Below are 24,157 nucleotides of genomic sequence, written 5' to 3'. Positions count from 1 at the left end.
TAGCCCACTAACATACTAAGATTAACGATTAACTATAGTAGACAGTTACATTGTCGTTCGCTAACATAAAAGTTAAAATCAAACATACAAGGCAACAATTATTCATTACTCCGATCATTATTTTCAAAATGTACCGCTCCAACAAACACTGCCATTCGTGTCTGTCGTAGTTGCATATGATTGGTTGCTGCCAAGTTGGTCGATGCTGATTGGCTGTCACCAAGTGGCAGGTCCCTCCTACCCTCCGAATGCCAGTAACTGGCTTCCGGCTGTCAATGGCAGGTACTTCCTGCTGCCAGCTGCCATTTTTTTTCTGAACCCCTTCTGGGAGAAACTGTTAAAGAAAGAAATTAAATATTTTAACGCAGTGAGGTTCTTTGGGAAGCTGAACAAGATTATCTTTCCCTAATATCCAAGAACACACTTCTTTAGTGACACTTTTGATTTCATGATCTAGAAACAAAAAGACAAATCCTTCTCGACCAAGCCACTTCCGTAACCCAAATCAGGGTTGCCAAGTTTTCACAAAACCCACCCAATTGCTACTAGAAACTAGCCCAGTGGCGATTTAGTGATGGTCCCCCGGTAAAAATCGCGTTCTGGGGGGTAAAATACACTTTTTTTGGAAAGTTTCCCCTGGTAAAATCTACATTCAGGGGGCTAAATCCTATCACGTTATTGGAGTCGCTTCAACCGCAGACATGATAAACACCAAGTGCAACAGTGTTAAAGGGAGAGTTAACTCAAATATTTAAATTCTGTCATTAAAGAGATAGTTCACCCAAAAATATAAATTTGATGTTTATTTGCTTACCCCCAGGGCATCCAAGATGTAGGTGACTTTATTTCTTCAGTAGAACACAAACGAAGATTTTTAACTCAAACCATTGCAGTCTGTCAGTCATGTAATGGCAGTCAGTGGTTACCAAATTTAGTAAAAAAAAACATCCACAGATAAAAGCAAATCAAACCCTGCAGCTTGTGATGATACACTGAGGTCTTAAGACACAAAACGATCGGTCTGTGCAAAAAACGCGAGTATACATCACTCATTATTTACATAGTGCATATTGGCCTCTCAAAATGGTAATTACTTGTGCTTGTCCTGATTCTGGGAACCGATTACAAACTAAAAGATTACGTTTGCTTGTGCAAACTCATCTGGGAGTGTTGACTTTTCACCAACTACATTGCCAGCGTTGCGCGCCGGCTGATGTGAACGCGCTCCATACAGCTGAACGTTCCGTCGAATCAAAGGTAAATCATGATATAAATACTGTTCAGTTTCTTGCACAGACCAATCGTTATGTGTCTCAAGACCTCAATGTATCGTCACGAGCCACAGGGTTTAATTTGGTTTTGTCTGTGTATGTTTTTTTTACTCTTAAAGATTTGGTAACCATTGACTGTCATTATATGACTGACAGACTGCAACGGTTTGAGTTAAAAATCTTCGTTTGTGTTCTACTGAAGAAACAAAGTCAACTACATGTTGGATGCCTTGGGGGTGAGCAAATAAACATCAAATTTTCATTTTTTGGTGAACTATCCTTTTAATTACTCACCTTTGTGTCGTTCCAACCCCAAACGACCTTTGTTCATCCTCAGAACACAAGATATTTTTGAAGAAACCTGAAAGCTTTCTGACCCTGCGTAGACAACAAAGGGACTACGGTCAAGGCACAGAAACGTAGTAAGGACATCGGTAAATGGTCCATTTGACATCAGTGGTTCAACCATAATTTTATGAAGCTACGAGAATACTTTCTGTGCGCAAAGAGAACAAAAATAACAACTTTATTTAACAATTTTTCTTTTCTGCATCACCATATGCCATTACTGAGGCTACGTTTAGGCCTACACTAGTGTGTGTTAGTTTTAAAACACGTAACTTTTGCTACGGTTATGCATGTTGTTTACACTACTCTGGCGTTTTCTACCCTCGAAAACAAAGACTTTCAAAAACACTGCAGACCCCGTTTTAGTTGGAAAACTCGGGAATGTGTTACAGTATAAACAAACCAAAACCATATAAAAAAAAAGTTTCTAACAGAAATGATCCTGTTACACTGAAGATGGAGTAATGATGCTGAAAATTCAGCTTTTTCCATCACAGGAATAAATTTACAATATTATTGTTTTACTGTATTTTTTATTAAATACAGTGATGAGCAGAAGACACATCTTTCAAAAACATAAAAATATCTTACTAACCCCAAAATCTTGTTAGGAAATGATGCAAATATTGTGTTAAATTACCTTTCTGAAAGTATAATTTTTCTGGAGAATGCACAATGCTGTTATCGACATTCAGACACTTTATTTGTCTGATAATGTTTAAAAATGTATAATTTTCCAATAACCTTCTGAAATGAAGAGAGTTTTTCTCAGGCAGGCTGCAGTAACTAAGACTGACAAGTGCGTCAGGAGAATCTAAAACATTTACATCCAGCCATTTTGGACCTATTCATTTTGAGCAAACTATCAGAGTACAATGCTCTTCCGGACGATAGCTGCCAAAATAATGCTCCTGTGAAGCCCACAGCTATTCAAAGGGTCTCTGCGTTCCTTGCCTTAGGCAACGGCTTTCATCTTGGCTGTGGGGACTAATTGACGGGGATCTTCAAATGCGTCGCTAATGTTGTGAGCATCTGTGAGAGAGACGATGTAAAACTACTCAACTCTCTTTTGCTGTATTGATACATGAAGAAGCTCAAACAGAAGTTACCTGCAAACCAAGCAGAATTTGTGTGAACAACTTGAACTTAATGTATCGGTTTCTATTGAAGTGACTGGATTTCGCCTGCGAAAATATACCAAATGTGACCCTGGACCACAAAAACCAGTCATTAGGGTCAATTTTTTTTTTTATTGATTTATAAATCAAGCTGAATAAATAAGCTTTTCATTGATGAAAATCGCCTTTAAAGTTGTCCAAATGAAGTTCTTAGCAATGCATATTACTAATCAAAAATTAAGTTTTGATATATTTACGATTACAAAATATCTTCATGGAACATGATCTTTACTTAATTTCCCAATGAATTTTTGTCATAAAAGAAAAATCAATAATTTTGACCCATACAATGTGGTTTTGTGGTCACAAATGAAAAATCGAGAAAGTGAAAGGGACTGAGAAAGGGTGGTTCAGTGTGGCACATTTTGAGGTCATAATACTGAGTGATGCTGTCAGTACAACATCCTGGTCCCTCCAAAGGCCGCCTAACAGTCTTTTCCTCTTTAAAAATTGCGATTTAGATCTCACATCAGCTGTATCACCAAATAACAGGGAGAAAAGGTCAGAATTTTGGGGAAGAGATAAAAGATAAACTCTATAGCTACTGGCTACTAACAGAGAACAAAGTTTTGAATCCCTGGTGGTCGCGAGTAAGAGGAAAATTTCACATCTGCAAGGATATGGATACTTTCCTCTGCTATTGACTTTGGAAAATTAGTAACTTTGGGGGTTTTCGCTGAGGAGAAGTGGAATTTCAACCACTGAGTTTCCCATTGTAATCTTTTTTGAGACCTCGGTCAGAGGTCAACAGTCATGTTTCTGGTGTGTAATTTCATATGGTAGCTAATTTTTGTATTTCCATTACTTAATGGCGATGAAAATATCCATTATTGTATACAGATTATTGTTCAGATTTTAGGGTTTGTTTTCCACTTCAAAGAGCATAGTTTATAACACTCTGTGCTTTAAGAATGTACAAAAAAAATAGGTATGTGACAATCTATTATTACCAACTGTGTTATTAGGCCAGGCAGCCTCTGAGGCCATTAAGAATTGTTGTTTTTTTGTGACAAACCCGCGTAACAAGAGAACTGGGTGGAATATATATTTTCGCTGGCACCGTGAACACAAGCTCCAGTTTCAGTTTTGGGAAATTATCAACACACCTTATGCTGTAAAATTATACCGTGATGATGGACGGCAGCGCTCGACTGCTTTGCAGACCCCACAATTATTATTGTTCGCAAGCTGGAGAACTTCAAAAGAGATGCCTGAGTGACGTCACCTCACGGTCCCACAATATTATTACAGAGAGAGAGAGAGAGAGAGAAAGAGAGAGAGAGAGAGAGAGAGAGAGAGAGAGAGAGAGAGAGAGAGAGCGCTATTATTCCTCACCTCGGACGATGAGCAGAGTAGTTGTAGCAAAAGGAGCCTGAGAAAGTATTTTACATTGGTAAGTTGGGAAAACGCTTCTATTATTATTTAACGAATGGGCATGTTCACAGATTTTTCAAATGCTACAATTAACTACTTAACTATATAACTCAACAAACGCTATGTTTCGGTTGACTTAAATTCGTTATGTTTTTGTATACATTTTATAACTTTTTATTAGGCCTACTTACATTTATTATTGTTGTAAAAAGACTTTGTGTGTGGCTTAATTGTATAGGTCGTTGTGTCCTTTTGACTTTTACTTCTGCAGTCGTGTAACGCAACTTAATGCAGTTCTTCAAGTAGCCTAACTGATGGTTATATCGTTTATACCGAGCAAATTAAACTATTTTAAAACAAATTACACTTTCAAAAGTGCTAACAAATACATATATGTCGCGTTAGATTTGTTTGCTGAACTCCTTGCTGACACATCTTGGGTTGTCTTGAAATTCAAGGACGCTGTTTGAAAGCTGTGGTTTGATTCAGGAGATCACCGTGAAAATGAGGATTTTACGCCATCTGCTGGTGCTTTTAATGCACCTGGTCGTCGGAAGCGCTGCACAGCGATTCTCCAATGGCTATTATTATCAGGACATAGTTAATGGAAATGGAAAAGGCAACGGGGAGAGTAAGTTGGTTTATTTCTGAGTTACTCTTAATCATGTGTTTCATGTGTGCAAAATAACCCTAACTTGCTACCAAAAAACTAGCTAGCTAATTTATGTCGTAGACATGTAAAATTCAACAAAATTCTAACTTTTGTCTTTTTTATAAAGTAAAATGTATATAAAATGTGCATTTTTAATTGTTTACAATTCCTGAACAAGCATATTTGTAATATGGGAATTATATAGTTATATAATTGCCATATATATACAGTAACAAGTCACCAAGCCTGCATTTATTTGATCTAAAGTACAGCAAAAACAGTACATTTTTAAATATTTTACTATTTAAAATAGCTGTTTTCTATTTAAATATATTTTAAAACGTAATTTATTCCTGTGATTTCAAAGCTGTTTTTTAGCATCATTACTCCAGTCACATGACTCTTTAGAAATCATTCTAATATTCTAATTTGCTGCTCAAAAACATTATTATTATTATTATGTTGTTGACAACAGCTGAGTAGAAATTTTTCAGGTTTCTTTGATGAATAGCAAGTTCAGAGGCGCAGCATTTTTCTGAAAATCTTTTGTAACATTTTAAATGTCTTTATCATCACTTTTAATCAAATTAAAGGATCCTTGCTAAATAACAGTATTAATTTGTATAATTGCTTCCCCCCAAAAAAGAAATCATACTGACTACAAGCTGTTGAATGGTATAGTGCATGTTACAAAAGCTTTTTATATTAAATAAATGCAGATCTTTCTATTCATCAAAGAATCCTGAAAGAATGTTCTCATCTGTGTTAAATATTATTATAATAATAATTAAAAAATGTTTCTTGATCAGCAAATCAGCATATTAGAATGATTTCTGAAGGATCATGTGACACTGAAAATCGGAGTAATGATTCTGAAAATGTAGCTTTGATCACAGGAATAAATTACATTTTAAAAGATATTCAAATAGAAGGAAGTTATTTTAAACAGTAAAAATGTAACACAATATCACTACTTTTGCTGTATTTTGGATCAAATAAATGCAGACTTTAAAAACATTTTAAAAATCTTACTGTTCAAAAACTTTTGACTGGTAATGTACTTATTTAATGGTCTTTTTCAGTTTACTTCCACAAGATTCGTCTTCACGTCGAGTCTCCTGAAACACTAGTGTCGGCTGTTCAGGGGAGTAACGTAACATTGCCCTGTCACTATCGCTACGAGCCCGAGCTCAGCTCGCCCCGCAGAACGCGGGTCAAGTGGTTCTGGCAGCCCGTGGACCCCGAGGGACAGGAGCATGACGTCATGGTGGCCATCGGCACACGTCACCGGAGTTACGGAGACTTCAAAGGACGCGTGCGGCTCCGCCGAAACGCCCCGGGCGATGCGTCCCTCGTTATCAACCCGCTACAGTCCGACGATACCGGCCGTTACCGGTGTGAAATTATTGATGGTCTTGAGGACGAGAGCGTGACAGTTCAGCTAAAGTTTCGAGGTGCGTCACAGAATAAATTCTTAACTAATGGAAGTGCGTTGAAGTTACCTGAACACTAACATTATTATTTGAAAAAGTATTATTATATTTTCACTTAATAATATTGTATTTTATACAGTGTTTACAGGCTATACAATATTTATATATTATTACTTTTATTGTCTAAATAGTTACTTATACCCTCATGTCGTTCCAAGCCCGTGAGACCTTCGTTCATCTTCGGAACACAAATTAAAGGAGTAGTTCACTTTCAGAACAAAAATTGACAGATAATGTACTCACCCCCTTGTCATCTAAGATGTTCATGTCTTTCTTTCTTCAGTCGTTAGGAAATTATGTTTTTTGAGGAAAACATTTCAGGATTTCACTCCATATAATGAACTTCTATGGTGCCCCCGAGTTTGAACTTCCATAATGCAGCTTCAAATGGCTCTAAACATTCACAGACGAGGAAAAAATGGTCTTATCTAGCAAAACGACGTTATTTTCTAAAAAAAATACAATTTATATACTTTTTAACCTCAAATGCTCATCTTGTCTAGCTCTGTGTGTACTCTGTGTAGAGATTAAAAAGTATATAAATTGTAAATGTTTTTAGAAAATAACCGATCCTTTCGCTAGATATGACCCTTCCTCCTTAGCTGGGATCATTTAGAGCCCTTTGAAGCTGCATTTTGGAAGTTCAAACTCGGGAGCACCATAGAAGTCCATTATATGGAGAGAAATTCTGAAATGTTTTCCTCAAAAAACATAATTTCTTTACGACTTTTTTCTTTACGACATCTTGGATGGCAAGGGGGTGAGTACATTCTCTGTACATTTTTGTTCTAAAAGTGAACTACTCCTTTAAGACATTTTTGATGAAATTCGAGAGCTCCCTAGACAGCAAGGGTTCTTCCATGGTCAAGGTCCAGAAAGGTAACCTACCAAAAACTAAAAAAGTAGTTAAACCGTATTTTTATGAAGCTACAAGAATACTTTTTGTTGCAGGTAAAAAAACTAAAATAACAACTTAATTCAACAAAATGCGGATGAGAATTGTTGAATAAAGTTATTTAGTTGTTTTTGCGCACAAAAAGTATTCTCATAGCTTGATATCACATGGTGTCACCACTAATGTCACATGGACTAACCTATATTACCAATGTCCTTACTACCTTTCTGGACCTTGAACGTGTTCGGACCCTTGCTGTTCATGCAGGGTCAGAAAGCTTTCGGATTTCCTCAAAAAATATCTTAAATTTGTGTTCCAAAGACGGGTTTGGAACGACATGAGGGTGAGTAATTAATGACAGAATGTTTATATTTGGGTGAACTATCCCTTTAATAAGTTCAAAATCTATGTAGGCCTATATCATAGACTGTAAAAAAGGCCTATATTTGTACTGTATCTATTTATTTATTACTCAGTTCATCCCCAAACAAATTGGCAAACCTTAATTATTTTTATCTTTTATTTTTAACAAAATTGTGCTGATACAGTTGATTCAGTGGTGGATTGCGCACTTGTTCTCCACAGGTGTAGTGTTCCCCTATCACTCCATTAGGGGGCGCTATCTGATGAACTTTGATGAGGCTAAAGAGGCATGTGAAAAGCAGGATTCACACCTGGCTACTTTTGAACAGCTCTACGCTGCTTGGGAGGAAGGGCTGGACTGGTGTAACGCCGGGTGGCTCATGGACGGGACGGCGCAATATCCCGTCGTAGTGCCACGAGAGGCTTGTGGCGGCACTGACCTGGCACCTGGTGTACGGAGCTACGGCGTTCGAGACAAAAGTCTCGACCGGTTTGATGCCTTCTGCTTCACTTCGTCCATTAGAGGTAATAATGTTTGTATATATTTAGTGGAGTTTTTATATATTCTCATATATCTTCATCCAGTCCTGACTCACGCTGGTGCGTTTCTGTCAGCCAAACATTTCCATAGTAGTGCTTTCAACAGGTGTTTTATATTTTTAAAGCGGACAAAGATGAACTAATTTCTTCTCAGGATACAGTACATGTGGCTGCAATTTCTCATTCTGGAAAATGTTGCTATTTTAAAGGATGACAAGTTGGATGAACCTCCCAACAAGGATTAATTATAAAATGGCCCTCTTCCTCATTGTAATCAGTCATGCATATGTTTTAAAGCTGTTTGCCTTGCTATGCCAGTTGTATTTTGTTACCTTGGGTCAGTTATTGGCATGCATTTCTGAGGTTAAGTCATTTGTTTTTAAGTCACCAAATGAGATGTGACAAGTTACCTTATGTCTTTCTTCAACGTCAGGAGAGGTCTACTTCCTGCAACATGACATCAAACTAAATTTCACAGAGGCGGCGGTGGCCTGTCAGAACGACGGCGGTCGTATTGCTAAAGTTGGCCAGTTATACGCAGCCTGGAGGTTTGTGGGATTGGACCAGTGTGATGCGGGCTGGTTGGCTGATGGTAGTGTACGTTACCCAATCATCCAACCCAGGGCAAACTGTGGTACATCAGAACCAGGAGTGCGCAGTTTTGGCTTCCCTCCGAAGCATTTAAAACATGGCGTGTACTGCTACAAAGTCCGCTGGTAAAACGTACAGTTCATTTGAAATGTATAAACACTTCTGTGAAAACAACCGTGAACAGTACTTCTTTTTTTACACTACTGATATTCAAATCATAATAATGTGTTTGTGTTTTGACTTGTTTTGAAATGTCCTAGGATTTCTACGAAATGTACACAGCAAAGGCGGCACAGAGGCACTTCTGAAGTGGCATTTAGGTGTTTTTACACAGCAAATACAACTGTATGTTTTGATACTAGAGGCTGAGGTAGTTGGCTTGTTATGTTTTTACACAAAATTTTAAGCTGGCACAGAGCCTTAACTCTGTGTAAAGATGCCTACCCTGTTGGAAAGTTACATCTGAAGTACTAATTTTGTATATTTACACTTTAAAACTTAAAAAAATGAAGGTTAAAACTAACTAACTTTGTGTGGTCGTTACATTTTCTACAGCATGTACAGTTCTACTATATGTTTTTTTTTTTTAGGGCTAAAGACTTAAATTGGTGGTGGGTCGTTTTTCAATTAGTTGGTGCCATCTCCTGGCATCATGTATGCATGACTTCTTATTATTACCTGAGACGTCGTCATCCAAAAACCCATATTTCCTGTCAATAAATACATTTTTCCCAACAACTAGTCTGTATGTGTTTACTTCAGTCATTTTAAATGTTCAGAACGCCCAATAAATCATCTTGACAGTGTCTGTTTGTACTTTGGAACAAGTATAAGATTCAGGTAAGTTCCTTATCCTGACTAGCAGGGGGCGCGCCAAAGTGAGTCAGCGGCTTCCCGCGTCAAAGAAGTAAAACAACAACAAACTCAGTTCTAGAGCAACTTAACCTCCTTCATGTCGGTGTCAATGAGTTTATCTGAAGTATTAAGTCAGTTATGCGAGGGGGGTATGATTACCACACTTTTTCCACAGGATTTCGTGATCCCTTGGCGTCAAAGATGTACCCTATTTACACCTGCTTCCCAAACATGGATGGAAGGCGTGGGAGGAGTAGCACATGAAAAGCCAGCAGTGTTCCTCAGTCTGGCTTTTTCACTCTGCTAACTGCACATAAAGATGCACAGTGTTAGGTAAGAGAGGTATATTCATGAGCTTTTAGGTTTTTCTTTTCCCTTGAGAAAATGTCATGAAGCAGGCACTGTTTTGTTTGCCGTATAATTGAGGTTTTGGATGTTGAGTAATGTTGGGTCATGTCCACATAAACTGTCCTTTTTTGACCTGTCTCTCAGCAACATAAAAGACTTAATGGAAACCTATGCAGTGTAAATACATATATACAGTGGCTCCAAAAAGTATTTGAATATTTAAGATATATATGATTTTATTTTTATTTTATTTGAAAGAAAAATCAAAGAAAGAATATCAAAAAGTAAGCTGTTTGGTTTTAAATGATAATAAAGATTTTTCCAGGCTTGGAAACATACTTAAAATGAATAAAATGTCCAAAAATAATTGAAAAATTTGTGTTGATATTGCCATTGTTTGTTCAGTCTCCACAGAATCTGTATTTAGTACTCATAGATATAATCATAGATTGAAAAAATAATGGACAAGTTATGGAAATACATTGGTCAGGTTGTGGGAACCCTGAATAGAGTAAACAATAAACATAGTCCTTACGATAATTTGGTACAATTACTGTTTATATACTGACTAAATAGGTGCTAAGTTCCAAGTATGTTTCTCTCAACATTTCTTTTTCTCTAACACAAACTCACCATACAACCACTTAAATGTGAAGTGTGTGGTTTTATGTTAAAATGTTTTCCATCCCAGTTTAATATGCAGAAAGAACTACAACTAAGTCATTGCTAGGTTTATTTCCCAGAAAAGTGTGAACACAGGGTGGCTCTGTGTGTTCAAGCATCCCGATCAGCCCGACAACAGCAAAAATGGCTCATCCAATGGCAAACATTTTGAGGCAGGACTGTCTGTTTGTTTGACCAATGGCAGATGAAAACAGCCATTATTTTTGCAGTTCATTTTGTTGATGCTATTTGCAGAGAAATGACACATTTCAGCTTTAATTTCATCCCATTTGTAGTAGTTTTTACCACGCTGATATTAAAAGAAAACGCTTTTATTCACACACATTTAGTCTGTTTATTTTAGGGGTTGTAAGACAGATAGGAGTTAAGCGTAGAGCTGACAGTGACAGAGTGCAAAATGAATGAGATGGATATTGCTGGAGACAATGAGCAATTGCTCTACTGGAAACGATTGACTCTGTCAGTCATCGTTGTGGCACACACTTTGTATACTTTTAAATTGATCATCAACTTTTTTACTTTTTTAGACAATTAAAATATTCCTGTCTTGTGTTCCTGTGCTTATTTGAAAATGGATGTTTGTCTCTAAAGATTTAATGCCTACAAAATTTGAAACTCTTGTTTTATCATTTGTATTAGAGCTCGAGTCCATTATGGAGGCCAGGCCGAATCATACGAACTTGTGAATTAATAAATTAATAAATCTTTCTAATTTGAGTAAACATTTATGCAAGTTGACCTAGAATCGGAAGCTAGAAGCTGGGGAATTTATCTTTCACAGTTTCACACAGATACAACTAGACATTTAAACTACAACAAACAATCAAACAAATAAAAAAGATACAACTTAATGAAAGAATTTGAAATACTAATGTACTTAAATGTAATTGTGTCCAGCTGTGGTCATTAAAGCCTTTTGTCATGTTCTGAACTTTAGTGTTACCCAGAGGTACACAGACAATATTACCTTTGTGCTGTCTAATGCACAGATGTTTTTGGACTTTGTCCCACTTCGCGTACTGTCTGCACTAAATAGTTGGAAGGTTGGATGTTACACTATTCCTGGCAGATTTTCAAAGTTCAGCTTGTGTCCTCTTTTTAAATTGTAGAAAAATGAAAAGTAATGCAAGGCCAATACCACATGTAAATGTATGAACCTAAAGGTTAAGCTAGGTAGGTAATCGTGAAGCTTGAGACTAACACTTACATTCAAATGCAAACAGCATGCGACAATACTAAACATTAAAAACTGTCCCAATACTGTTATTATGTTTCTACATATTCAGAAATGTGCATTTTCCAATCATCAGTAAAGTACAATAAGTACGAAATAGCAAATTAGGAGGCGACTTTGGGTGATTCTAGAAGCTATGTTCGAATTGCATCATTCTATACTACCTGTACTATTGCTGTAGTATGTAGTGCTCTCAAAAGTACAGACTTCGTTACAAGTCGTAACTAAAATTTAAAAAATGTCCATTTCCTTAAAATTTCAGTACCAGCTAGTATTATAGTCTTTACTTTTGACAACACTAGTAGTATGTATACTTCGCAGAGTATGCTAATTTTATCGGCGGCACTCATATGCAGAGTAATAGGTAATGTGATAGTCATGTCAATGCCTACTATTTCAATTAAAAATTGTAGGCAGTATACTGTGCCATATTCAGTAACTAGTAAGCTAGCATTCTATTCCGAACATAGCCACAGATCACAGTTTAGGATTGTGCAAATTGTGAAAATGTTCACACAAGTAAGCATTAGTGTCACATTGTGTGCTTATGTAATAATTAAAGTGAAAACTCAAGGGGTGCTTTGTGCAATTTAGTCTATTCGTTTTAGATTAGATTATCTCTTGTGGCCCAGACGTTACGTACTAAAAAGCGGGAGAAAACTCTATTTAAATTAGTGCCATCAAACGATTAATCGTGATGAATTGCATCTGAGGTAAACGTATTTGTTTATATAAAGTGTGTGTGTGTACTGTGCATATTTATTATGTATATATAAATACATGTACACATGCATGTGTATATTTAAGATAAATATGTTATTTATTCAATATATTTATATATAATATAAATTTTATGAATTTAAATATATACGTGTAAATATATGTAAATATATACTGTATGTGTGTGTATTTATATATTCATAACAAATATACACAGTACACTTATATAAAGTAAACAAAAACTTTTATTTTGGATGCGATTAATCGCGATTAATCATTTGACAGCACTAATTTAAATCAATTTAAATAAACCCAGATATCTTTCTCTTCCCCAAAACAGAGCTCTGAATAGCACTTGTAAACCAATCAGCCAGACGGACTAAGTAAAGTTTGTCATTACATAAGTTATTCCCTTGTCTTTGAGATTTTTTGGGTAAACAAGGCTTCTGTACAGATGATCTTTATTAAAAACAGTCCTCTGGATGTTTTGAGGTGTGTTTTTGTCTTGTTTAGAGGACCTTCCTCCACGTTCGACTATTGACTGCTTTGGGACGTGTCTTGATGGATCTTTTCCGTAGCCTGTTCATTGTTTTGCCTGTTGAGGTAGGTAATAACATTGACACAAATACTTTTGTTGACTTTTGAGCATAACATAGTTACTTTACTTTGCCCTCTAGAGCGGAGGTGGTGCCCAGACTCAGTCCTGGAGGGCCGGTTTCCTGCAGAGTTTAGCTCCAACCCCAGTTAGACACACCTGAACCAGCTGATCAAGCTCTTACTAGTAAGTTTCCGGCAGGTCTGTTCAGGCAAGATGGAGCTAAACTCTGTAGGACACCGGCCCTCCAGAAACGAGTTTGGGCACCCCTACTCTAGAGTGTGTGGTGTATACATACCTCCTATGCATTCCACTTTAGGCTCCTCCCACTGACCATCAGGTAAGCAGCGCACCACTGAAATGTGGCGCTGTGTGAATTCACTGTCACACTGGTATCGAATGATGGAATTAACAGGGTAGCGATCTTTGCTGTTGCCTAACATTCTGGCATTCTTCACCTCAGGAGGCAATGAACATGTGACTACAGTAAAACAATGACAAAAAAACATTTCTCTTCCTATTAATACAAGGAAACAGCAGTAGTTTACAGTATTCATTGTCCAGTGGTAATTACACAAAAGAAGCTTGATGTAGCTGCACTATAATTACACAAGTTAAACAGCTATTGTGAGCTAATAGCTCACTTAACTAGTGAGCAAGTCAGACTTGGTGCTGGCATTAATGTCTGTCAATTCTTCTTACCAGGTCCACTCTTGCAAGTAAAAGGAAGATGATAGTTGCAGGGTACATCGTTCCACTTGCCATCCTCATGCCATACCATTACAACACAGTCTTCACCTGTGCTGAAGTAATTATCTGGCTGATTCGGTCTCCAGTTTTCATATTCCTGCAGAGAAAGTAGCACTGGTTGAAACAGTTACTTATTGCAGATACCTCAGAACATAGTCGTCACTCAATTTGGAAAGAATTTAGAAGGAAAGTTCTCACCAATGGGCTTCCGTCTGTCCAGCGAAACTGATTTTGCACATCCTTGTCATTTAGTCCAATCCACTGATAGTCATGAGCTTGATCTAGGTGGTTAAGAAATGTATAAGCACTTTAATTTAGATCATGGGTCCCCAAACTTGGTCCCGGAGGGCCGGTGTCCTGCAAAGTTTAACTCCAACCCTAATTAGACACACCTGAACCAGGTAATCAAGCTCTTACTAGTCATGCTAGAAACTTCCCAGCAGGTGTGTTGAGGTAAGCTGGAGCAAAACTCTGCAAGACACCAGCCCTCCAGGACCGAGTTTGGGCACCCCTGATTAAGATCAAAAAGCAGGTGCATGTCTTTTATTAGAAACCAGATTAAACTCACTTCTTACAAACTCTTGTTCTTCTTGGGAGGATATGCTAACCAGGTGAGAATTTAGCTCTTGACAGTGCTGCTCAGCGCTGGTCCAGGTCTCACGCACATCAAAATGGATGTAACAGCTGCCCTTGAACTGCATCCACCCCTCGTCACATTCCAGTACCACTGACAACACAGAAGAGACAATGCATTTTACTATTTTTATTGTGTGTTCTTTAAAGGAGTGGCTAGTTATGGAAGACTAGCTGCCAAAGACATATTCATCTTAATTAAAAATGTTACAAAGCATGTTGTTGTAAAATAATAGTTCAGTTATTACCATCCGTAAAAGATGGCTCCACCATAGCTTTTGGTGTTTGTAGTGTAGCTGAAGGGGAAGTAGTGAGTATAGAAGTGGTGAGAGGTGTTGTGTTCAGTGGTGACTGATCAGTCACATCAGATGCCTCTGTGATGACATTAAGTTCCTCAGATCTTTCTGGTAGGAGATCAACGGTTTCATTGGGACTCCAATAATCGTCATATGAAGTACTATTAGAAAGAGATATGGAGAGGTCCTCAGCATAATGTTCTTGACTGCTGCCCTCTCCACTAAACTCCACTGATCCACGACCCTGTTCTGGTCCAGTTGTAGGCCTAAACGTCAACACGACCTCAACGTCCGTTAGAATGATAATCTTTTCATCTTGACTCTGAATGTGGCCAGATACCTCACCTGAAGGATGACTGGGATGACCTGAAGCTCCAGAAGCAGAGCCAGATCCAAAGTCAATGATGGTGCCAGATCCAGTAGCAGAGCCGAAACCACTAACATCAATCAAGTCAAATGGAGAAACACCAGACAATTCCTGTTCTCCAGAAGGTCTTGCAGTCAGATCAATCATTTCTGTGTTCATAAATGATACACCAGAAAAGCCTGACCCGCTCGATTCCTCACCACTGAAGAATCCACTTGTTCCTGATCCGCTAATTCCACTGCCAAGCCCCGATGGAAGGCTTGTTTCCTCTCCACTGAAGAATCCACTTGTTCCTGAACCGCTAATTCCGCTGCCAAGTCCCAATGGAAAGCCACTAGCTCCACTTTGTTCATGAAAGAGTTCAGACTCCTCTCCAGATTCTCGATCCCCTGATTCTATTCCTGTAGTAATGATAATGCCACTGCCACTACCACTACCTTCTCTTGCCTCCAAAGCAATACCTGAGGCAGAAGTCTGCCACATGAGTGTATCTGCCCCTTCTTGGTACTTTACAGGGTGACCTGATCCATCACCACTTTGGCCAGAACCGGATATGCTCCCACTGGGTATGCCGCTCCCACTGGTTATGCCACTTCCACTGGCAATGTCGCTCCCACTAGGCATGCCACTCCCACTAGGCATGCCGCTTCCACTGGTTATGCCACTTCCACTGGCAATGTCGCTCCCACTAGGCATGCCGCTTCCACTGGTTATGCCACTTCCACTGGGAATGTCGCTCCCACTAGGCATGCCGCTTCCACTGGTTATGCCACTTCCACTGGGAATGTCGCTCCCACTAGGCATGCTGCTTCCACTGCCACTCCCTGACATATACCCAGAACTAAAATCAGGGTCACCTGATGCTGAGCCTGAGCCTGATCCAGATCCAGACTGGTCCACAAGCAAGGGAGGAACAATTGGATCAACTGTAACACACATCACAGGAAGTTATCATGCTTAAATAAGACAATAATGCAGTAAAGATCGGCACTAGCAAGTGGTGATATCCAACACATCTCATACCAGGTCTAAGGAGCTCTGTTATGTTTGTCATGTTAAGATCCTTCTCCATCCATGTAGCATTCATCATATCTTCAACATGCAGCATAGACAGATTAGCTGAAAAATAAAGAAGAATCTCCAAGATCAATACCCAGTATTGCCTTTCATTGCAAACTCATACATACAGGCTTAAAAGCTGCTATACCTTTGATGCAATATGCATCATATCTGGAGTATACGTTTGGGAAGTCTGTTTGGTTTGGTTGAGCATAAATAGTGTGCACTCCTGTCTTGTTTTCACCACAACCAAAACCTGGGTTGCGGACAGGATAGCGGACACTGCGATCAGAGAGCCAGCCAGGACTGCACTTGTGGAAACCCTGAGTCCATGCGGCGTAGAGTTCTCCAGTTGAGGCAAGAGTAGAACCCAGTTTTCTGCAATGGTCAACAGCTTCAAAGTAGGTGAAGCCTGCTAATGAGCTCACATGGAAGATCTCCTCTAAGGGATAGAGAACAAATGGTGAGATCATAGATGTTTAAATAAGTTTTCATCGTTATGAATTAACTTGTACTCACCCTTGATTTGGTCCATGTAACAGTACACATCATACCGTTCATGTGCAGGCCTAACATTGTTGGGGCGTAGGTCAGGGAGGTCCTCCTGATCTCCAGAGCAGTTCTTTTCAGGATGTGCAGTTGGATACCTGACAAAGGTGTTGTGTGGTATTGATTCAGGATTCCAGTTAATTCAACAGAAACAAATGCAGTTAGGAACCTATAGAGCAGAACTTTGTAAAGAAAAACAAGCTTACCTAACAGTCTGGTCCTGTAGCCAACCTGCACTGCATTGATGAAGACCAGCTACATAAACAGTCTGAAATAGCTCAAGGGTGGCTATGACTGCTCCTAGCTTCTGGCATGCCACTTGTGCTTCCTCAAAGGTGTAAGCATAGCGTCTGGAGTCAGCACGATAGTGGAATACCACTCCCTTGGTTTCTAGGGTGAGGAAAGATGTGGCCATGTTTAAACTCTACTGTTTGCACATGGTCTTATCTGCTTTGAAAATCAGTTTAGACCCCTTTGATCTTGTCCCTGTAACTCTTGCAGATCCTTGTTTTGGCTCAATTACTTTGGCTCAGTTACCTCAGTGGTACAGTATGTGCGTTTTTTTTTTTTACTTACCCTCAGTGGCATTGTCCATGGGAATCTCATATCCCAGGTAAGGCACTGCTGTGGCCACTTTGGTGATGTCCTCCTCATCCTCACTTGTGTTCAGAGGTAGCAGTAGAGGACTTTCTATGCTTGTGGTGTTAAGAGGCTCATCTGTCACTAGCTCGCCGAGGGCCTCCCCTCCTGTGGTCACCTCTTCAGTATAGTCTGAAGGGCTTGAAGTGAAAGTAGCCACACTGAACACGGAATCCGTGGTAGTGTATAATTCAGGAAATGGTGAGGTCTTTGTTAAATCCTTATCTTCTTTTTCTGGAAAATAATTAACAGAATGATTGTGAGAATTGACTCGGACCTCCTTAAATGCTAAAATTCGGAACAATAAAATGGTGAATAAATAATACAAAAAAGCTACAATATGAATTACATTCTTTGTGCTTACCTACATAACAGATCGCATCATAGCGGGAGTCTGGGTATGGATAACCTGTCTGATTTGGAAACAGGTAAACTGTTCGCACTCCCAAAAGCCCCCCTCCACACTGGGGTCGAGCTATGTTAATGGGGTACCGCACACTCCTGTCTGCTAGCCAGCCAGCGTTGCACACATCCATGCCAGCCTTCCATGCAAGGTAGAGCTGCCCTGTGGTGGCCAATTGGGCTCCCAAATTTCCACACTGGTCTTCAGCTTCTGCGAAGGTGAACTTCTTCGCGGACATAGAGTAAAACACACTGCCTGGGTGACGAGGAGAATCCATAAAGTAAAAGCACAGCCAAAATGCACCAAGTTACATTTTAGTTTGGAAACACTGTCTGAGGTACCTGACATTTTCTCTGCAAAACAGTACACGTCATAGGTCTCATTGATGTCTCTGACTCCATATGTTCGTACCCCTGGGAAATTTTCTTTGTCTCCATAGCAAGGCTCCCTTGGCTCGTGAATGGGATACCTATGGATTGCATAGAATGTTATTATAGTTTAACTTAACTAAATGTGTATTAAATATTAAGGCTGTCAGTTGATTGTTGTTATTGCCCTGCATGATATTTGTCAACAGTCAACTATATGAAATATAAGATGATGTACATATCTGGGGGCGGGGCCAGCAAGTTAACTGCGTTTAAATATTTTAATCACATTATTTTTTAATAAATAATTTAATGCATTAAACTGACAGCCCTATTAAATATATTAACATTGTTTCCATTGTATTCACTGTGTCCCATCCAGCTTATTTTTGCCGTAAGAGTGGGCGTGGCCATTTGTAAATTTTATGGGTCTGGTTTCCGGTCTCATCCTCGTCCAGCTATTTTTAGCTGTACAAAACAACTTGTTTTGCTGCTTGATATTTCAGATTGGTGTCTCTTACCATATTATTTTAATGTTTTATCTTACACACTTTGTAGTGCAAACAGTTTTACCGTTTACTGCACGTTGTTATTCATCTCATTATTTTCGTATAGTGGCTAATGAACTGAAAGTCTCACCCATAGGCTTACTTCTATGTTGAAGAATAAGGTGGATACACCTGCTTGTGACCACCCATGTTTGTGAGTGGTTTTTGTTTATGTTGTTATTAAATATTGACCTTTTCACATTACCTCACAGTTTGGTCTGAAAGCCAACCAGCATCACATTGATGGTATCCATCATCATAGGCAGCTTGCAACTGTGCGGGAGTTGCAATAACAGCACTGTTCTGGATGCAGGCCGCCTTTGCCATCTCAAACGTCAAGGTATATCGGGTAGATATTGCTCGGTAGTGAAACACAATTCCTGTAAAGATTTGACCCATTAATTTAATACTCACTTTGAGTTATTTATGTGTTTAGTAAATGGGTGCATTACCTTGAACTTGCATTTCTACAGAATCATAGTTATCTTCAATCCCCTGCATGACCTCACATCGGTAGGTGCCAGAGTCACTGGAGTGGAGTTCTGAGATCTGAATGGTAGCATCAGTCGGCACCAAGGGGTAGTTTACCAAATGAACCCGATCCACGTATTCTGTCTCAACCTGCACCACACCCCCACCGGCAACGAGAATAAGAGAGATTTTGCCCTTGTAGATGTAGCTCCACTTAATACGATGGGACAGTGGGGCAATGGTTGGGGCTCCAGGGTCTTGGACAGTGTTGTCCTGAAAGTAGCAAGGTATGACCATGCTTCCCCCCAATAGGGGACGCAGTGGCGGTTCCACAGGGATGCTCACACTGAGGGGGCTGTCCTGGTCTGTAAAACAGAATTTTATTTTTAAATTCTTATTCACGTAAAAGCAGTAAAACTTTTCTAATCTAAAAAGTTCACCTACCAGCCATGTCTCCGAATAAGATCATGCCAGAAATGGCATGGATGCTTGCATACAGCAGGAGCCAAATTAAAGACATGTTTCACCTTGGGAAATATAGAAAAAATACATTATTATCTATGTAGTACAGGGTTATTTCCTCTGAGGAGGTAAGGGAGACAGTGCCTCCTCAAAATATTGGATAAGGAAAAAAAATTGTATTATTGTAGTATAAAAATAAAACAATTCCAATTTTTCAAAATGTAAAATTAAAAAGTATACAAATCAATAGTTTTTTTAAAGAAACATTGTACAACAGTGACACCAGCAGGTAGAGTTACAGCAGGAAGTTAAGCATCTCTCTCGCCTCCCCTGAGCCCATTGAGTTTTAACAGACCCCTTAAAATGTGCGGTGAGTTTGGTGGGGTAATCGAGAACGAATGAGGTAAAGGCACGTGAGAGGAGGCAGTGCCTCCATCGTGATATAATTGGATATGACTGGTTATGTTCGGCTGTGATTGGCTCATGCAGAAAATCTTACTTCTTGTTTTTGCACATGTTCCACTTTCGCGAATCAGACTGAATGAACAATATAATGGCATTAATGGGAAGTAAATTTATAAAAGTAAGAAAACAACTCTCACTTAGATACAACAGCTTTGGTATGTCAAAATAAGACTTAAAGGGTTAGTTCACACAAAAATGAAAATTAGCCCATTATTTACTCACACTCCAGGCATCCTAGGTGTATATGACTTCCTTTTTTCAGACAAATCCAATCTGAGTTATATTAAAAATGATCCTGGCTCTCCCAAGCTCTCTTATTGCAATGGGTGATTTTTCTTCTCTTTAACAGTCCAAAACAAGTCCAATAAAGTGCATCCATCCATAATAAAAAGAACCTCTCACGGCTCCGGGGGGTAAATAAAGGTCTCCTATAGTGAATTGATGCGTTTTTGTCAGAAAAATATCCATATTTAAAACGTAATAATCACTTTAATGTAGTTTGCGCCAACTGCTCGTACACGGAAGCAGCTCTGGGGGGATGAAAAAAAATGATGAATGTGAATGCGTGAAACCAAAACAAAATAACGGTCACGAATTAGAAGTACAAAACAAGGACTTGTAAAGAAAAATGGCAGAGGATTTCGATATAAACCAGGAGGAGACTGTTTTTTCTTTGCTAAAGTCAGGAAATTTAGCTTCCTTTCCCAATGCTGACATCCGACGTCATCCGCTCAGAGCTGCTTCCGTGTACGATCAGTTGGCGGCAGCTAGATAAAAGTGATTCTTACGTTTAAATATAGATATTTTTTCTTACAGGAGGCCTTTATTCACCCTCCGGAGTTTTTTTATTATGGATGGATGCACTTTATTGGACTCGTTTTGGACTGTTGAAGAGAAACAGACGCCCTCTGCAATGATAGAGCTTGGGAGAGCCAGGATCATTTTTAATATAACTCCGATAGAATTCGTCTGAAAGAAGGAAGTCATATACTGTACGCCTAGGATGCCTGGAGGATGAGTAAATAATGGGCTAATTTTAATTTTTGGGTGAACTAACCCTTTAAAATGACATGAATACATGATCTGTGGGAGTTTTTAGTGAGTAAATCTCCGTGCCTGTGAACAATATTTACCACAACTTTCTAATACCCCTAAAAGATGCATATTAGAAACTTAGAGTAGGAAGTACATTGGAGTAAATGAGGTGTCCCTTTACTGCCCCAGTAACAAGCTGTTGCACCCCTAAAGGTGTAGCATGTAGGGCACACACTCGACTGAGCAAATCACTCAAGCCGTTCCAAAGGGAGTTTCTCCCTGTTTCCGAGGCTTTACACGTCCTGACTGACTGAGCTACTGTACTCCTGGTGGAAATTTGAAATAGATTGGAAACATGACGTCATTAATTCACTCTCCCATTTAAACATTCACACGTACGCTCTCTTTCTCCCTGTCTCTCTCTAAAGAAGAATAGTTCCCTGTTTGAGCCACAGGAAATGTTCTGGGCATGTTAAGTTGAATTTTAATCAATGCTTACTGTGAAATCTACTTCGGAAAAGATATGTTATTTCCCTCTATGATTTCAAAATGCTAAAGTTCAGTTTGATAATGATCACAGTGGATCATTCACTACTTTCCCTAATTTTTTCCCTCTTGGCTATTGCTCAGGTTTTCTGAATCAAGCTGTTTTAAATGCGCTGAGTGACTGTAGGAGACCTCCATCCTGGCACGGCTGTCAAGTAGCTTTTTATCTTCCACCCCTAATGCCTGCCTTACTTCTGTTTGACTGGTTTATATGCCAGTAGGATCAGAAGTAAGAACAAAAGACCACTTCCTATACAAGTAAACGAGAGCTTAAACATTCTTTGACTGTGCTTAGAGACGAAAGTGATATATGTAACTGTTTATTCTATCCTTTTTAATAGATTCTGTGCAGAAAATATGTTTTCGCATCACACCAACACACGCAAATAGCTTGTGTGAAGTGAGACGCGCCACATTCAACATATGCTTGATAGACGGAAAAATGTTAACTCAGCTGTCTGAGGTGAGTCATGGAGGATCTCCTCTGTCATGAAGATAAGAAGTATATAATTTCTAGTCTTATAAGTGAACTGCGTCCCGCCTTCTTTAAACTGACCGGTCACATGTGCCTTTCAGATGCTGTTTAAAAAATGCGACTTGATGTCTGCAGTTATATTCTGGTCTTGTCAAGTAGGGGTGGAGAGGACTTCCACAGTATATCCATTCAGCCAGTGTGGTGTGTTCTCTTCCCATCAGGCACAGGCCAATAAGCAGAGTTCTGTTCCTGCTGTGGTCTGTGCTCATGGACGCAGACCTGCGTTAAAGCCAATGTAAATACTCTGCTGTATTCCACAGGAGGCCCTAAGTCACCAAAAACCCCAAGAGAGCCACAGGACCAGAACACTGTCCACATTCAACACCCAGAGTGGCAGGTAAGTAAGTCTAGTACTGTAAAACGGTATGGCGAAAGCTTGTCTTGTTAATACATGGACATACTACCTGTACATACATTTGCTCATTGATGACGACTAGTATGCACACTTGCAGTCTTTTTAGAAAGGTACCTTTATCTATGACATCCAAGATGAAAAGTTAGATTCATCTTGCATTGAAATTGTATACAAAAAATAAACTCAAACATGCAAGTGACCCAAACTTCAATGTAATTACTTTCCCCAAAATGAGAAAGGAGTAGATGCCATTTGAAATTTACAGGCATGCTAATGTAATAATAGTTAAATATTAATATATTAATAAAACACATGCTACATGCATTCCATCCTTCATCCAGTTTAATTGAAATGTTAAATTATTTCATGATTCTAATTAACATGTTTTATAAATACTTAATATTAACCAATAAAATTGTATAACCATTCTAAACTTAATAGACCAATAAATTAACAAATGATGTGCAAACATATATTTGATAATGGATTTAATATTGTTCAAGCTATATTACAATTAACTAAAATACAAATACAAAAAACTTACCAAACTATTAATGTCCCTTCTTGTTTGTCTTAGTTGCTATTTGCAATGTCCTTGTGTCTTGCATTAATCTTTTGGTTGGGAAATGTCTAAAATCCAGTGTTTTTAGACTGCTTGCCTTCCCTGTGTGAGTCGGGAGCAGAAAGGGATCTAATTCAAATTGGGCACAAGTTTTGCAAAGTGAGTGGGAGAGAGAGACAGAAAAGGGCAGAGGGAGGCAGAGAGGTGGGAGTGGGGACTATTGAGTGCCGCTGAGTGGCATTTTGAATGTTCAAATCACAACTTTAGGGGAGACTGGGGTTGATAGGTTGCTGGGGTTGATTGACACATGATTCAGTTCTGAGTTGTAATAAGGTGCTGTCACAGAAATGTAACTCTTTTGCCCTCTTTACCCATAATCATTGATTCTATAAATACATTAAAAGCTCAAAATGTGTCAAAGTGAGAATACCTTTTAGGTTTTTATGTGCATTTTTGTTTTAACAAAAATGAGCATGTTCCCCTCAGCTAAAAATGTTATTTAAAATTATTTACAGACAGATATTTCTGTCAGTGTTAGTTATTAGACACGAGAGCAGTTATATTTTGATAAATGTTTGTATGTAATAGATGCACACTACCAGTCGTAAGTTTTTGAACTTAAAGAAGTCTCTTCTGATCACCAAGCCTGCATTTATTTGATCCAAAGTACAGCAAAACAGAACAATTTTAAAATATTTTTACTGTTTAAAATAACTGTTTTCTATTTGAATATATTGTAAAATGTTATTCCTGTGATTTCAAACTTATTTTTTAGCATCGTTACTCCAGTCACATGATTCTTCAGGAATCATTCTAATATTCTGATTTGCTGCTCAAAAACAAGTATTATTATTATATTGAAAACAGCTGTGTAGAATTTTTTCAGGTTTCTTTAATGAATAGAATGTTCAGAAAACAGCATTTATCTGAAATAGAAATCTTTTGTAACATTATAAATGTCTTTATCATCACT

General features: G+C 38.6%; 3 protein-coding genes across 4 annotated transcripts in view; 1 reads left to right on the top strand and 2 right to left on the bottom strand.

Moving 5' to 3' along the window:
• The window catches only part of isg20 (interferon stimulated exonuclease gene), a 45,981-nt gene that overhangs the window by 3,525 nt on the left and 18,299 nt on the right, over nt 1–24,157 (bottom strand). The gene's annotated exons all lie outside the window — the stretch shown is intronic.
• Nucleotides 4,104–9,431, top strand: hapln3 (hyaluronan and proteoglycan link protein 3). Of its 2 annotated transcripts, none has more exons than XM_073831383.1 (5): nt 4,104–4,190; nt 4,661–4,802; nt 5,906–6,277; nt 7,797–8,099; nt 8,548–9,431. In XM_073831383.1, exons 2-5 carry the CDS (start codon nt 4,676–4,678, stop codon nt 8,832–8,834), a joined length of 1,089 nt encoding a protein of 362 aa, XP_073687484.1. In that variant the 5' UTR covers nt 4,104–4,190; nt 4,661–4,675; the 3' UTR covers nt 8,835–9,431. The 2 variants fall into 2 exon arrangements, with proteins under 2 accessions (XP_073687484.1, XP_073687483.1); XM_073831382.1 differs by having other exon boundaries at nt 4,108–4,190; nt 4,630–4,802.
• Nucleotides 10,913–23,296, bottom strand: acanb (aggrecan b). The gene is made up of 17 exons (XM_073831381.1): nt 23,167–23,296; nt 19,669–19,751; nt 19,206–19,589; nt 18,959–19,133; nt 18,179–18,306; nt 17,799–18,092; nt 17,372–17,668; nt 17,002–17,185; nt 16,766–16,893; nt 16,395–16,688; nt 16,211–16,306; nt 14,773–16,113; nt 14,460–14,618; nt 14,090–14,172; nt 13,844–13,988; nt 13,440–13,622; nt 10,913–13,141 (listed from the first exon to the last, which is right to left on the bottom strand). Exons 2-17 carry the CDS (start codon nt 19,742–19,744, stop codon nt 13,056–13,058), a joined length of 4,053 nt encoding a protein of 1,350 aa, XP_073687482.1. The 5' UTR covers nt 19,745–19,751; nt 23,167–23,296; the 3' UTR covers nt 10,913–13,055.

This window comes from Garra rufa, chromosome 25 (assembly GCF_049309525.1).
Source record: "Garra rufa chromosome 25, GarRuf1.0, whole genome shotgun sequence".
Taxonomy (NCBI): domain Eukaryota; kingdom Metazoa; phylum Chordata; class Actinopteri; order Cypriniformes; family Cyprinidae; genus Garra; species Garra rufa.
This window is presented reverse-complemented; position numbering and strand designations above follow the sequence as displayed.

Coding starts and splice junctions, on each gene's coding strand:
- hapln3 (XM_073831383.1), top strand. CDS start 4,676: ATGAGGATTTTACGCCATCTGCTGGTGCTTTTAATGCACCTGGTCGTC. Junction 6,278..7,796: donor AGTTCAGCTAAAGTTTCGAG/GTGCGTCACAGA, acceptor TGTTCTCCACAG/GTGTAGTGTTCCCCTATCAC. Junction 8,100..8,547: donor CTTCACTTCGTCCATTAGAG/GTAATAATGTTT, acceptor CTTCAACGTCAG/GAGAGGTCTACTTCCTGCAA.
- acanb (XM_073831381.1), bottom strand. CDS start 19,744: ATGTCTTTAATTTGGCTCCTGCTGTATGCAAGCATCCATGCCATTTCT. Junction 14,173..14,459: donor AGAACAAGAGTTTGTAAGAA/GTGAGTTTAATC, acceptor TTAACCACCTAG/ATCAAGCTCATGACTATCAG. Junction 13,989..14,089: donor GGACAGACGGAAGCCCATTG/GTGAGAACTTTC, acceptor CTTTCTCTGCAG/GAATATGAAAACTGGAGACC.